The sequence below is a fragment of the Saccostrea cucullata genome, unplaced genomic scaffold (genome assembly GCF_032062105.1).
Source record: "Saccostrea cucullata isolate Sc308-1 unplaced genomic scaffold, CSIRO_AGI_Scuc_v1 ctg1335, whole genome shotgun sequence".
Lineage (NCBI taxonomy): Eukaryota > Metazoa > Mollusca > Bivalvia > Ostreida > Ostreidae > Saccostrea > Saccostrea cuccullata.
Genome location: NW_026928438.1, coordinates 39,794 through 55,198, shown reverse-complemented (window position 1 = coordinate 55,198; position 15,405 = coordinate 39,794). Strand labels below are relative to the sequence as shown.

At 32.3% G+C, this 15,405-nt stretch overlaps 2 protein-coding genes and 1 non-coding gene across 3 annotated transcripts; 2 read left to right on the top strand and 1 right to left on the bottom strand.

The window, feature by feature from the left end:
- Positions 1–118: 118 nt before the first annotated feature.
- On the top strand, positions 119–4,626 carry LOC134277574 (uncharacterized). The gene is made up of 7 exons (XM_062759898.1): positions 119–175; positions 403–540; positions 1,340–1,495; positions 1,725–1,970; positions 2,070–2,233; positions 2,629–2,804; positions 3,052–4,626. Exons 1-7 carry the CDS (start codon positions 142–144, stop codon positions 4,520–4,522), a joined length of 2,385 nt encoding a protein of 794 aa, XP_062615882.1. The 5' UTR covers positions 119–141; the 3' UTR covers positions 4,523–4,626.
- A 573-nt stretch (positions 4,627–5,199) lies between these two features.
- Positions 5,200–5,272, bottom strand: Trnav-uac (transfer RNA valine (anticodon UAC)). The gene has a single exon. It is a non-coding gene; the product is annotated as a tRNA-Val (tRNA).
- Positions 5,273–6,561: 1,289 nt separating this feature from the next.
- On the top strand, positions 6,562–14,099 carry LOC134277575 (uncharacterized). The gene is made up of 8 exons (XM_062759900.1): positions 6,562–6,618; positions 9,188–9,384; positions 9,845–9,902; positions 10,425–10,536; positions 11,177–11,357; positions 11,645–11,836; positions 12,207–12,311; positions 12,756–14,099. Exons 2-8 carry the CDS (start codon positions 9,208–9,210, stop codon positions 13,029–13,031), a joined length of 1,101 nt encoding a protein of 366 aa, XP_062615884.1. The 5' UTR covers positions 6,562–6,618; positions 9,188–9,207; the 3' UTR covers positions 13,032–14,099.
- The last annotated feature ends 1,306 nt before the right edge of the window (positions 14,100–15,405 follow it).

The window sequence follows — 15,405 nt, the reverse complement described above, 5'->3', positions numbered from 1 at the left end:
GATTTTTAAAAAAGAAAGATATGAATAAACAATAATAAATCTCCAACTAGATATAAATTCCGGAAATTTCTAGTCCTAGTGCATTTTAAATTTATGTTCCATGAATGATATCCTGCTGCAGAATCCTTGTTTGTTTCAGAAATGAATTATTTAGAGCATTATTTTCTTCCATTTGGTAAAACATACTTTATAGAAATTTAACTTAGATGATACAGATTTAATAACTTATGAAAACACGTAAAACATATCACTGTTAAGTCCTTTATCATCTTATCAGGTCCAGCACAATGCTTATTTAAAATTTGCTCTTAATGACAGACTTATAATAATCATGTTAAAGTGTTTGCCTGTGTGCAAATAAACTGAATTTAATTCTAAATATGTTTTATATTCTTACTGTAGATTTGTGCAAAGCTAATGAAATTGCAGATGAGTCTCTGTGGAATTTTGACTCTTTGATAACAGAGTTTATGAAAGAACAAAGAATTCCAGGAGGAGCCATAGCATTATCCTATAATGGCAGACTTATTCACAAACAAGGTGAAATATATATTTGAACAAGTTTACCTGTACAATGTAATAGAGTGTAAATTTTACCAGCATTACAGTTTTCTGGCATATTAAATAGACTGTCTTAATACATTTATGAAGATTTTGCTTATGCAACACAATGAGCTGTAAATTAAGGTATTTGTACCTTATAACAGCATACTACATGGATTCAATCATGGCTAATATGTTCTACGGTGCGACTGTTGGGGGCGAGCGCAGTTATTTACCATTAAAGACATTTACACAGCTTTTACTTGCACTGCCTATCCTCAGTTCACTAAAAAAGAAGCCAAGCATCGGGATCGAGATTCCGAACTTTTCGGAAGTTTCCGAAAAATCGGAAATACCCGAGCCGTTAGTGACAAAACTTTGACGTCAAATAAAAGAAAGTCTTGTTGACTTAGAACGCAAATGATAGTTTCATGGCATGGAGATAGCATAAAATCGTTGTTTGTAATTTTTTTCAAGTAAGTTGTTGCTATGTTTTAGCCACCATGTTGCTATGCACCGCAAAGGATTATTGGTAGTTTGAAATTTTTTCACGTGGTACGATAAAAGTTTCTTGGAACATTGTGCAGATTTCAACATGAATTTCCTCCGTTCTACACGTTAGTGTATTGAGCTCTCTACTCGAGTGGCGCTTTGCGCCGCCTCACTGCGCTTGCTATTATAAATCAATTATTTGAATCACTAAGAATCGTACTTACTTGCCAAATCATGATTACATCTCTGAATGCAATTTCTAAAACTACATGCTTTCTGATATAATTTTTTTGTAAACTTCTAGGTTATGGCAGTACGGGGAATGGTTCAAGATGTCTTTCAACATCCTACTTCCGGATGGCCAGCATTTCTAAGACTATCACAGCCATGGCTATAATGCAGTTAGTGGAACAAAATAAATTGCAGCTGAAAGATGAAGTATTTAGCAGAAAAGGAAAAGGTGAAAAAATTAAACCATACCCAGTTTGAACTTTCTTAAGGGAGGGAAAATTACAATGTGTTTCACCATGACTATCATTGTATCCTGGATAATTAAGTGAATTAACGAAAGTTGATAAAGCATCATGTTTACACATGTATGGTTAATTCTTTAGCAGATTTAATCTGAGGAATGTTCAGCCTTGCTTTCTTTATGTGTCAAAAACTCTTTCAATTTTACAAACTTTAAGGAATACTTCCAAATTTTGTCCCGGATGGACCCAGTGTCAAAAGCCTGGAGAGGATTTCAGTGCGGCATCTCTTAGAACACTCTGGGGGCTGGGATCGTGAGACAGGGGTGGATCCAGTGTATCTGCCCCCTCAGACTGTCTGCCCCAAGGAATATAAAGAATCAACCACACCTGAGGCTCTCTACACCAACTACCATACAAATCTCATCCAGTACATGATTAAACAAGCTCTGGATTTTAAGCCTGGTTAGTCTTGACTTTCTTGTTTTGTCTTTGAGAAGAAAGCAGCATTTAAGGAATTACCAATTATATCCAGTTTATACTAATAGATGGAAATTTTTGTAGGGACTCGGCATGGCTACTCTAATTTTGGTTACTTGGTGCTTGGGCAAGTTCTAGAGAAACTCACAGGGATCCCCTTTCCTGTTTATATACATGATGTCATCAATCAGGCAGATGACTTCTGGGTCTATGAGGGAGATGAGCTGCAAAGACTAGATCCAAATGAAGTAATTTTTTCTTATCTTCTTTGACATCTTTTTTAGCATACAATCTCCTTGCAGTCTTCCTAGTTACTATTTGTATATCTGCCTATCGTAGGCATTTGTACTAACTTTTAAAAATTCATAGCAGCCACCTGGTTATAAAAGATTCGATCTTAGCAATAAAGTTACCCCCTCCGTCTAAACACATTAACGCCATAATAAGATACTTTGAATCTTTTGAGTGGTATTCCAAGAGTATATCAAGGACAAAGGATATAATATTTTAATAAGCTGAATAGAAGAGAATATAATGAGAAATGATCCAGCTTACACCAATCTCTGTTAAAGATTTTTAATGCTTCTTTTTCAAAATTTTATAAAATACTGAGGAGATCACTACATTAAACATTTTTATTCAGGTCACATATTTTGAAAACAGTGATAGGTTACATCCTAGTATTATGCCACATCACGGTGAGATACGGAGCATGCAATATGGGGGATACCACATGAAGGGGACTGGTTCTTATGGAGGGCTGGTGGCATCTCCCTTACAACTTCTCAACCTCCTATCAACTCTAGACTTGGAGCACTGGTAAATATTACATGTAAATTTAATTTATATGTGAGAATCCAGATCGATTTATGATTTAAATAACCTTCATAATTAACAAAACAGATGTTAAGATATACTGTTTGAAGTTCATTCATTATTTAAGTTTCTGTTTTGGCAATTCTCTGGGTAAAAAAATATAAATGAATGTTTTTTAGGCAGTGATTGATAAGAGTTATCTCCCAGTATAAATGTATAAGAAGATAATTTCAAATATTTTTAATTTCAGTAAAGGAAACAGAATTTTATCAAAAGCATCCATTTCACAAATGCTGGCTTGTCCAAAGTTTGAAAAAGGAAGTGAATGGTATGGACTAGGGTTAGATGTGGAAGACAAAGGTCAAAGCTGGGGTCACACAGGTTACATGGATGGAACCACAACAACCTTCCGAAGAGACAAAAGTGGATACTCCTGGGTTTTACTGTTCAATGCTGGAGCTACAGATCAGGACTTAGACGGGCTAGTCAGATTTGCTCTGTCCTCTTGTCAATGTAATAGGCTATCTTCTGGTCTGAATGTCTCAAATGTTAATGTTAAAAAGCAACAAATCTCATGTGCAGATAAAGCTCAGATATATCATATTCTCATCCCACTTGAAGAAATAGGAGATTATGTCTGTTCTCTAAAGTCAAAAGGATATTACATGCAAGATATTGATTTAGTTGTGTATGAAAATGCATTTTATGTAAATATGACTTGGAACCATAATGTAGACAATATTGACTGGTTTTATAAGATTTACCATGATGTGTCTGTGAATGACTCAGAAACAGAGCATGATATGAATAATCAGATTAATAGTGGTTTTAGGATCCACACATTATCCATATGCACTGATTCAAAATACCAAACTGATATTTATACAGCTGTTATTTACATGAAACAAAGATCAAAACAGACTATTCAACACCTCACACACCTGAGGGAAATTTCATCAGAATCACCTTGTGTAAATAATAACGTAGTTATCTATTGTGTTTGTTACTTTTGGAAAAGGTTGTATGTTTCAACAGTTTTTGAGGTGATTAGATCCATAGAATATTCTGCTTTGAAAGCAGTCGATGATATCAAGACCTCATCACATTTTATAACAGAAAAGCATAATAAGAATTTGACCGATACAGTGTTAAGTGGGCTGTCTGTTACCTGTGGTTCCTTATATGAGAATGATCACGGAAGTCCAGTATCTGACCAGTATCTGAAGGAGTCTCCTTTTGTCAGTTACAGCACTGCTGCTACATGTACTAGTAACGGTAAATTGTATAGTAAAGAGGAGGATGCCAAGGGAGAGAAGCCATTCAATATTGCAAAGACTAACATGACAGAGGATGAATTTCTGGATGAACTGCGCAATCAAGCTCTCTCTCATTATGGATTGATTTACCTCCAAATCTATAAACTACCCAGTAGGAAAGACATTTCTCTAAGTGCAGTATGGTCAAATTTCAAAGTTCATGAGTGTTATCAGAGACTTGGAGCATCCAGGTTCAGTTTTATGAATGAGTTGTTGGAGAATTCAGGGAAGATAACTCCACTAGAGACCATCAGAGCTTATGAGGAGGATGGAGTACTGTTGTTTGCAGGTATTTGGAAGGCTGGAAAATTCAGATCAAAGAGGCCTAAATCAAGAATATCCAGTAAGACTCAAAATCTGAAAAGAAAACGAAAAAGAACAAAGATGATTGATAATGTCAATTAATACAGTAACCTAAATATACATATGAATATATGATTCATTTAAGTGTTACATCCCTCTCAAGAATAAAAATGAATACAGAAACTTTTTGTATTTCTTTGGTTTATTCCATGGAATTGACTCTTGATATTTTCTATATACAAAATGTACAAAAGTATGTGCATTAATTTTGTATATATATATATATTATACTAGATTAAATAAATGCTTAGGATATTGATTCCATGGATGTTGAGTTAATTTCTAGACAACACGGTGCAATGCCTACTATAATATGGAATACATTTTTTTATATTTATATTCAAAAAACATAGTGCATTGAGAGTTAGAGATTGATGGGTTTAATTTTTACAATCCTAGACTAATGGAATTGAAAATTACAATTTAAACACTGTAAGATGTATATACACATACTACTTTCTTCACAGTCACATCTCAATATTTATATATTGATATAAAACTTATTTTTGCTAACGCTTGCTTTTGAATATTTTTTGTCCTTGTACAATAATTCAACGGTGAACAGCACACTGGCTTTTGTGTGGAAGTCACGAAATGAAATAAAATCACATTTCCAACCACAAAATATTGTACACAATATATCAATTATATACATGTTATATTGTTTGTAAATATTTTTAACAGAGTAAACATAAAAAAGAAAAAAAAAGGAAAAGTGGAGGTTCTGGCGAGGTTCGAACTCGCGACCTTCTGCGTGTAAAGCAGACGTGATAACCACTACACCACAGAACCCTTGGCAGAGCGGAGCAAAACATTATTTATAAACCATGTGCACTTATCGTTATGACGTTGAACACATTTTTATACTTCGGATATTTCCGTTGATGATCGGAGTCGTATACGGAATTGGTCGGATTTCAACGAATGAACTGAGCATTCGCTACGCATGTAAACAATATGGCGGATCACTACACAAAATTTCACAAAACAATGTATGAATATATATGAACTGAAAAAAAAATTAAAAATGGGCGTTGGATGCAGCAGTGATTTTGATGGATGAAGAATATTATTTTACATATGATATAAAACTGTATATTTTCTGCTATCATGGTTAGCTTTTGAAAAAAAATATTGAGATTTTTGTGTTTTTTACTTTTAATATTTACTTATTTATTTTGTGTTCACAGTTATGAATCTAGCATACTGATTTTCTGTACCACAGTATATAGGTCCTACTTGCCTGATTTTGTGTGTGTTCTAAAAAATATGGTTTATATAAATGAACATGTAAATAAAATCACATCCTTTCCAAACGTCACACCTTAAAATAGTTGGTAAATAATATATTTTTTATATAGAAATTTGTTATCATTTGGTTTGGGGTCTTTGAACCATATTTTTAACAGAGTAATCATGAAAAAAAAAGCCGGTGGCCAGATAACTCAGTTGGTAGAGCACCTGACCGGAGTTTCAGGGAACTGGCTCAGATCAAATCCCGGTCTGGTCCCTGCATTTTTCTCCTCTTCCCATTACATTTGGTGCTATGCCATCACTGTCATGCCCTACACCAGATGAAGGTCCCTTGAGAGAGAGGGGGTCTGCCAAAAGAAATTCTTTATAAAGACCATGTGCACAGTAATGTGGTTATCAGACGTTGAACGCAAATTCAGGAGGCCAGGTTGATTTCCAGTCTGGTTTGCTGCATTTTTCTCCTCCTCTTTTACACCAATAACTTTCTTGTTTTTATACATTGACAGGTGATACTGAAGTTGGGAAGACATGTATAATGTTGAGGTATCTGAAGAATCAATTCAGCCCTATGTACATGCCAACAAAAAAGGCTGTTATAGGTAGGTGTATGTCTAAAAATTATATTTCTGTACAAAATCTACAAAACTAACAACTCAAAAGATATAAATTACTCTTCACATACATGGATTGTTTTATACAGTTATACTCACCAATTAAAAAGAGAGATTATTTGAAAAAAAAATAAGGCATAGACATTATTAACACTTTTAAAAACATGCAAATAAATTTAAAAATGGGTGTTGGATGCAGCAGTGATTTTGATGGATACCGTAAGAATATTGACATCTATTAAACCTACTTCAGAGATTTAGATGCTGCTATAGGTAATTCATGTTAATTATTCTCTAAAAGTGCCGTAGATGAGGTACATGATTTATTCAATTGAGTGATGGCAACTCAGATAGAGGGAGGAGAATCTATAATAAAGATACAGTACAGTCAACGCGGTTTAGGCATTTACCGCGTACGCCCCTGGGCCTTATTAGAAAAAAAAATATTAAGATGGCTTTTTTGTATATTTACTTTTATTATTTACTTGCAAAACAAAATAAAACGTTTAAGGATTTTTAAAATTTATTGTCGCTGAAATATTTGAAGTACAAAATGAAAATTAATTTTTCTAAAAAAATATACTCTCTTGTATCTAAATAATTATAACAATCGTCAAAGCAATTTTCAGCAACATCCTTGACACATGAATTACTTTTTTTAAATGTGTTCACACCTTAAGATTGCAATAAATTACTGTATGTGATATATTTATGCGAAGTCACCCATTGCTCATTTTTTTAATTTATATTTTCGATAATGTTAAATTTATTTTATCAATGTCACTTTCGTTGGGGCTATAAATGAAAGTGTTTTAAAATTATTAATCTTCAAATATAGGATTATAATACCAAAGATTTTTATGTAATCCTTTATGGAGGGGCAATGTTCTTGAAATCAATAGGGTGTGTATGTGTGTGTAATTTGATGGCCTACCAATCCGTAGAAGATAAAATAAAATTACATAATGTGGCCAGATAGCTCAGTTGGTATAGCACCTGACCGGAGTCCCCTGCACCAGCCCTACCCCTGATGTACACCTGTGTGCCCGAAAGCGGGTCAGTAAATTTCAGCTGTCGTACATGTTTAACATACTTCACAATGACATTCACATTGATCATATAATTTAATACATATTTGAATTAATTATTTGGTGCCATGATTACCAAAAAGTTAATGTTGATGTAACATGCCCTGGAACTTGACTTTATTAATTATTAATGTGTCTTACACAAAACTGCCAATCACAACTTTGGGATTTTCCCAATATCAGCAGATAGAAGCTAAGTTGGTTTAGAAAATATTGTATTCATGTATGAAAATTAAATCAAAACAGTGCAAAAACAAACAAAAAAAAATCTGCAAAATTCTTAAAGGTCTTTGAGGGGCGAGAAATTCATAAACACCATTAAATCTTTTTGCATTGGTAAGTAATTTTTTGTCCTTGTTAGAGTAATGTATACTCAGTGTACATGTAGCTGCACGGACTAATCGGGTTTGATTACCTGTGTATTGTGCGCATTCAAGCGGAGAGGGATTTCCTGTCTTACAGTGACACTGTACTGGGTATAATTTCACACCTTTGTGAAAGACAAAGGATTTGGATGCCATTTTGTTTTAAAAATATAAAATCATAAACCGGGTTATAATTTTTTCTCCCCCCCCCCCCCCCCCGTTCTCACTGCCGTCTGCATGAACTTCATATTTTTTTTTAAAGCATAAGGTTGTTTTTAATTTTACATTTGACCAAAGGTGATACTTAATAAATTAAAATGACTTTCCCTGTATATGCTTCGTCTCTACAAATACAAAAAATTGGAATGTTAACACCTATGGCTGTGCCAACAAAAATTTCATTGCTGTTAATCCCAGGTACAGGGGTGGCTATAGAGGTGTAAATGGTTATATTTCTTTTACATATATATACATGTATATAGCAAAAGAACGATATATCAATTTATTATGCACAAGATATAAATTACTGTTCACATACATGTACATGGATTGTTTTATACTTTCTCTTATTTTATTTCACATTGATTAAATAGGAGATTATGTGAAAAAAAATAAGGCATAGACATTATTAACACTTTTAAAAACATGCAACAATAAGTTAACAACTTTGTATTAATTTTTCAGTGGCGTATGATTTATTTTGAGAGAGAGAGAGAGAGAGAGAGAGAGAAATGTTCCATCATTGTCACATGTTTCAGTATTTAGCCTCCCTTACTATTTATCGACATCCCCGTTTCAGTAAAAGTGATACACGGTATATAGTCAATAATTTAGAGAAATAAAGTTTATGCTTATGCTCATGTTTTAAAAACTTATATCAAACATCACTTCACACGCTATTTGTTTTGTTGTTGTTGCTGATTTTTTTTTAATTCTTCGGGTAGCAGTAACATTGTAATAATATTTTTATGTTTTTTTTTCTCAAAACCTGTGCCGAACAATATGCAGTTATGATTTATTCACATAAAATGAGTGATAAGGCAACGGTCAGATACCGAGGGTATACCTGGCTACAGGTAGGACCGCGATGAAATAACCATAATAAAAGATACTTTAATGCCTAATCCGGACATAATGGATCTTAATCTCTTCTGATCTTCCTCTGTGTAAAACTTGTTTTTAGTCTAATAATGTCCAAGAATTCTAAGTCTCGATCTCGCATTTACATTTTATAGATGGTGCATTTACAATATGGCAGCTTCTTTCAATTGAATTGTAATACATGAGAATTTCATATAACAGAGGCTTTAATTTTGGAATGTTTATTTGAGACTTATTATAGTGACACAGTGTACATTTTCTAAAATTCACTATGCTTATTTATTACAGTTGTGGTAGACCTCACAGAAATGAACAGCATTGAGATGGCCCCTGTTTGGAAACAGACTGTCCTTAACAACACGTTTGTTACCTGCCCAGTCAAAGAGGCCACCCACGGGGGCCAGGTGAAAACAATGACAATGGAGGAACGCCCGGTTGATAGAGAGACATTTCCTGTTCTCCTGATGGGAAATAAATTTGATGTGGTACATTACTCTTTACCTTAACTTGTATTGTGATTTAAACAATATATATTCAGAAAACTGACTTAATTAAACAACAGACAAGCTGCCTATAAATACCCTCTCTATACAAGGTCATGTGTAACATATACATTCAGAAAAAAATGAACTGAATTTATGTTTATAATACAATCAATTTAATTAAGATCATTAGATGTTAGTCTAAGATCTGCTATCACTCTCGCAACTAACGATGTTAGTAGCCAGTGTGTGAGCGCATCTAACATCTAATTTTAATTAGATTGTAATGCAACATGGGAAGAGTGTACTGTCACATTCTAAATACCAAACTACCTTGACAGACTTGAAATTAAAATTTATAAGTCATTCTCTATGAAAATTAAAGGAGACTATTGTGTACAATGTACATGTATATTATGTTACTTTGTGGATCTTTCTTTAGTATGACTATAATGATTTGCAGATTGAACAAAGAGTTCAGGCAGAGAGATTGAAGAAATATGCACAGGAGAGTCAAACAGGTACCATTGTTATATTTTTTAAGCCAATCATATATGATCAATGTGAATATGATCCTCAAAAAAAAAATACCCAAAGGAAATTAGATTGCCTTACTCTTGTTGACATATTTAATTTTGTTACAAAATAATTTCAGTATCCAAGGGGTCGAGATATTGAGAGTTTAATATATAGAGAAAAATGATACATGTAATGATTCAGACTTCTTAATGACCTTGATATTCCGGTAGTATTCAAGATATATTGATGCATGAGTTACTAAAGTTCAACTGTAATGTGTGTTGGATTTAATTTTGTTATTTTCATTGACCCAAATATATGAAATTTAATCAAAGGAAAAAAGTTAAAGCATATATGCAATATTAATTTTACCTGAGAGTACAGGGTAATATGTTTTGATTGAAATTTGACGCGAAAAAAATTGTTAAGTAAGATTTTTTTGAAAATAAAAAAAAAATGGTATTCACAGAAATAAATTCAATGTTGATTAAATGAATAACTCTGTCATGCTCAAATATTTGTAGAAGGAGAAGACAAAAGGGTGTGGTCATTGGGTGAACCCCTGACAGAGGAAGAAAAACCCGAGAGTATAAAACTGTTAGAGAAGATAGCAGTGGATCACAGTTTCCATGCCAGGTCAGGATCTATTGAAATAATTCCTGTAAATAATATTTTGTTGATTGTTAGGAATGAAATACTGTAGAAGTACTTTTTTCCGCGTGGTATTAATTTACGCTATGTTTTGGACGCGGAATCACAAATTTTTACAAACATCTCTTGTTAAATTTTTTTGAAAAATTAAAGCGTATATAATATAAATGTAATGCACATAGTGACAATCTAGAAAATCCGCATAATTTTCTACCCGCTGATTAAACAGAAATTGAGATTCCGCGTAATTATGACCCCGTGGAAAAAAGTACTTCTACAGTATAACGTATCTAAAAAATGCATAATGAAGTAAATCAGCTACCAATAACAGGAAAGTAATTGAAACATATCGAACATATGCATAACCACAATTCGATTTATTTCGTTTTCCTCAAAACAATTGATAAAAAGAAGTATGTTTTTAAAAATTCAAGATTAAGAATATCCTGTTACATGTATTGCAAAATAGAGGAAAATAGTTTGTGTAGGTGATATATTTTTGTACATAACACATTACTGACAGAGGGATTGCTCCCCTTAGCAGTGCTATGGTTGCTAAACTGTGCTCACATATGAGTATATCCAGCATCAACTCTTTATCATGAAGTCTTCTTTCTCCTTACAGTGTGATGGTGTCAGCCCGAGACGGAGATGGATCGGTAAGAGAAGCCATGCAGAATCTAGTGAGACATGTACTAGAACACAAATACTCCATGAAAAAATACCGCAATAAGGAGGACTCAAAGAAACACAAGGATAAGAAACGGAAAGAAATAGAAGGACTGGATAAAACGGGGATCAAATTAGTAAGAGACCTAAAAACTTTTAAAAGAAAAAAATCTTACTGGTTCCTTTCTATAAATATTCACTAGATAAAGTATTTAGAAATAATTATATATAAAAGTTTATTATTTAAAAATTAAATGGAAAAATATGAGGAGTTTTTAATTCTTTTCACAAAAAGAAAAAAATTCAAAACAATTTTTAAATACATATAACCTTCAATCTCAACAATATAAAAAGAAGTGAGGATATGTTATTGATAACTTGTAGGTGAAAAATAAAGAAAAATAAATGTGTTTGTCCATTTCAGTTTGACACTGAATTCATAACTGCCAGCACATCTGTGAAGAAGATAATGACTTTAAGGGAGTTTTATAATAAGTCATTAACAAAGTTTAAGGATGGATGTCAATTGGCACAAATTGTGGAGAAAGGAGAAAATAGTCTGGAAGATTGCATCACGGCACTGAAAGAAAATATAGGAGAGGGAGCAAAACTGAAGGTACACTGAAGTTATCCTTAATATACACGCATCAATGGAAGTTTAATCAACCTATGCCCTTGGGACACAGATTTGTTTCACATACTGGAATATATAAATGCAAAATATTCAAAAATCCCAGGAACATAGAAGTCTAAATTTTAAAATTTACATGAAAGCAACCTCATTTAATGTAAATTCATTTCATATCATGGCTCCTTGAGTAGATGATGGAGATTAAGTTTTATTGATGCACAATGATATAAAGCAGCTGTCCTGTTATTTGACAAATGAACTTCTAAAGCTATCAATTAAAAGTCTTATATGTACTAGTTTATGTATATTATAACTTTTCTTGTTGACAGATTTGACATGTTTTTGACAATTGCAGGTTAAAAGAGATGAAGAATTCTGTAAATTAGAAATTGATTCCAAAATAGAAGATTTCAAACCAGCAAAGAAAATTAGAATATTGCTCAATATCTTCCACACAGAGGTAATTTTTTTTATAATGTATTCATATGCAAAGGTACATTGAATAGTTTAAGTGCATTTATATGTACATGCATGTATATTCAATGATAAATGAAATAATTATATTATATATGTAACATACATTTCTGAAGAGGTACAAATGAATTTTGTATTTGTGAATACTGTAAACAGGGAATTACCCCTTTTATTCTTGCCCCTTTAATTCTTATCATAAATGGGCGAATTTATGATTAAATTGGTAAAATCAAAGAAGGACCACATTTTCATTTTAACATAACTGTTTTTGGCCAAAAAAAAGGTAAAATTGCTTTCCAGTTGTAAGATTGAATGGGCTAAAATAATGTGGGGTGAAAATAACCCTGTATACAGTACATACATTGTATTACATTCCGACAATTTCTGAAAAAGATTATTTATATACCATATCTTTTGGGTTACCATGTAGTATGCTAGTGTATGTAAAACCATACAGAAAGAGTGCCCCCTACTGGACAAGAAGCTTCAGCAGCAGGATGAGGCTATAGACTCCATGTGCAAGGAATGCTGGGAGGAAGTTGCTATGGTAGAGGGACAGCCTCGCAGTAAAGAGGAAATAAAAAACATCACAGAAGTCATTGAGACCAACAGGGCTAAGATGCAGCATGCTTGTTTGGAGGCCAGAGCTGCAATAACTGTGGTGGAAGACGCCATGATGAAAATCAAGACAGCATTTTTATGGTGAATGAAGCAGGCCTTTGTACTAGGCTCTTCCTTCTTTAATTTTTTATGTGTAAAGTTTTATTTCTTCTTATTCATTTTTTGACTGCAAAGGGATCTTAATTTAGTTATATCCTTTTGTACCACATTTGGAAATTACCTTAATTTAAATTATTTTACATAACATAAATATGTTGGATATAAAAAAATGCATTAATAATGATCAATTTTTATAGGTTATACATGTATACATGCATGTACCATTGTATACATTGAACCTATTAATACATGTTTAATAGTAATTAAGCTAACATGGTGCATTTCTGATTTTTAGCTCCCAAAATAGCAGATGTTTTGTTCATCTGTTTGTTTGTTTGTTTTTTATGTAATAATTTTATTCCTTAACGTCTGTAAAACATGATTTTAATGGACTTATTTTACTTACTGCTTCACTCACAATATCCCTTATGTATTATAATACATCTCCAACGAACTGTATTTTTGGGATGAGTCTTGGAATCTGTTAGCAAATATCTATTATAAGTCTTCAGAATATATTTTTCTAGATGTTTATTTTGTTATAAACTGTTTATTTGAAGAAAAAAGTTTATATATAAATTATATTTGAATTGTTCTGTTAAAGTATTAAACTTTTATCTGTTTTCATTCTGTGATATATAGGTACAAGCACTTGATGTGATATATATTTCTTATCATAAGCTAGAGGAACATAAAAACATAATGGCAAGTACAAGTACCTATGTGTAAAGGTGATACATGTACATGTATTGTTGCACAAAATGTAAACACAGCGAATTTTAAGTTTTAATGGATATAATATTTATTTATTTTCAAAATGTTATGATTTTTGAGGTGATCTATCCAGGATTCCTTTAAATTAGAATTGACAATCATACCACTGTTTTCTTTTGATATATATTTTTTTAGTCAAACCTTAATTAAATATATATCACTCCTGTTCAATAATCCAGAATGAAAAAAAATCATTTGAAACTGAACCTTTATGTACATAAAATTTATAAACCTATTCATGTTTTTTAAAAAATATAGTAATTTAGACTTATAAATGAATTTTGAGTAATTAATGTATTTTAAAGCAAAGAAGAATTATTTGAAGAGGTTAAATTTTTTTTTAAAATTAGATTAAAAAAAAAATTATAATTGATTTTGTAATGTTGACTGTATACTTTATATTTTTATTGGTCAGCTATTTGGGTAACCAACGTATATGTACATGTACATGCATTCCTTTATGATTTTTCTGCATTTTTCTCATGTAACAAAGCTGTTTATATCTGGTTAACTTACCTAGATACAGAGCATATGTTGTTTATATATGTATGATATTCACTTTCCTTTTATGGATCTTTTTGAAGCTGGTCTTCACTGATTTTATTTAAGATTAAAGAAAAAAAAATTCTTCTAAAATGTTGTATGTACCTTTATTATGTTTCTCAACAATGAAATAGTACTGTATAAAGGGTTATTTTCGCCCCGTGTTATTTTCGCCCTTTTGCACTGGGTTCAAGGACAACATTATGCTGTGTAATTGTGATCCCTAAGAACCAAATTGTTTGTATACAGTATTTATTGACCTAGAACAAATTGTTTGCCAACAAACAAATGCAAGTGAGATTAAGCTCCACCCATTGTGTGATGTTGTGTAAGCGGTCCAACATCTCATTGACAGATCCAACATAAATTCAAGTTCAATGAAATGAAGAGCCACACCCTCTTCCAAAGGGAGATAATATAAAGATTTGACAAAATATGACATTTTAAAGGGGCTCCTCAAGAACCCACTGGGCTAGAAAAGCTGAAACTCATCATAAAGAGAAATATAGGGGAAAAAATTAAATCAATCAACAAATAGATTTTCTCTGAAGAAAGTACTGTATGGGCCTCAGGTTTTTAGCTGTGCCTGCAGCTAGACTCTGAGCTTTGGTTTGTTCTTTTTCATAAATCCTGGGTCATGATCTCCATTCAGAAGTCAGACAGTATTCAATAATGCTTACCAAGGATAGTCTAAATTACAAAACTTGCAATAATTTTATCATAGTATAATGATCATAAATATAGATACTTTTCAAAATAAAAAATGAATGAAATTGAAGATTAATCAATAAGCTCAAATGTTTACTGGAAAATATAAAGTGCGAACAGAGCAATTTAACACCTCAATTAAAACGTCTAAAGATATTACAAATTGGATCAGGTGCATTGAATGTGTAAGCATTCCCTTGTAGAATGGTCACGGCTCTGTGCTCCTCATTACTGGGCAAATAGAAAGGTTAAGATTTCTGCAGGCATTTGTTGTGAAAATGTAAAAACATCAGTCATGCAAACCATAAAATTTGTGAATTGCACACTGAATTCAA

Excerpts from the sequence above, each read along its gene's own strand:
- LOC134277575 (XM_062759900.1), top strand. The coding sequence starts at position 9,208 with ATGAACAGCATTGAGATGGCCCCTGTTTGGAAACAGACTGTCCTTAAC. Across the intron at positions 10,537-11,176 it reads GATCACAGTTTCCATGCCAG|TGTGATGGTGTCAGCCCGAG; the intron begins GTCAGGATCTAT and ends TTCTCCTTACAG. Across the intron at positions 11,837-12,206 it reads GAGAGGGAGCAAAACTGAAG|GTTAAAAGAGATGAAGAATT; the intron begins GTACACTGAAGT and ends TGACAATTGCAG.
- LOC134277574 (XM_062759898.1), top strand. The coding sequence starts at position 142 with ATGAATTATTTAGAGCATTATTTTCTTCCATTTG. Across the intron at positions 176-402 it reads GCATTATTTTCTTCCATTTG|ATTTGTGCAAAGCTAATGAA; the intron begins GTAAAACATACT and ends TTCTTACTGTAG. Across the intron at positions 1,496-1,724 it reads ATTTAGCAGAAAAGGAAAAG|GAATACTTCCAAATTTTGTC; the intron begins GTGAAAAAATTA and ends ACAAACTTTAAG.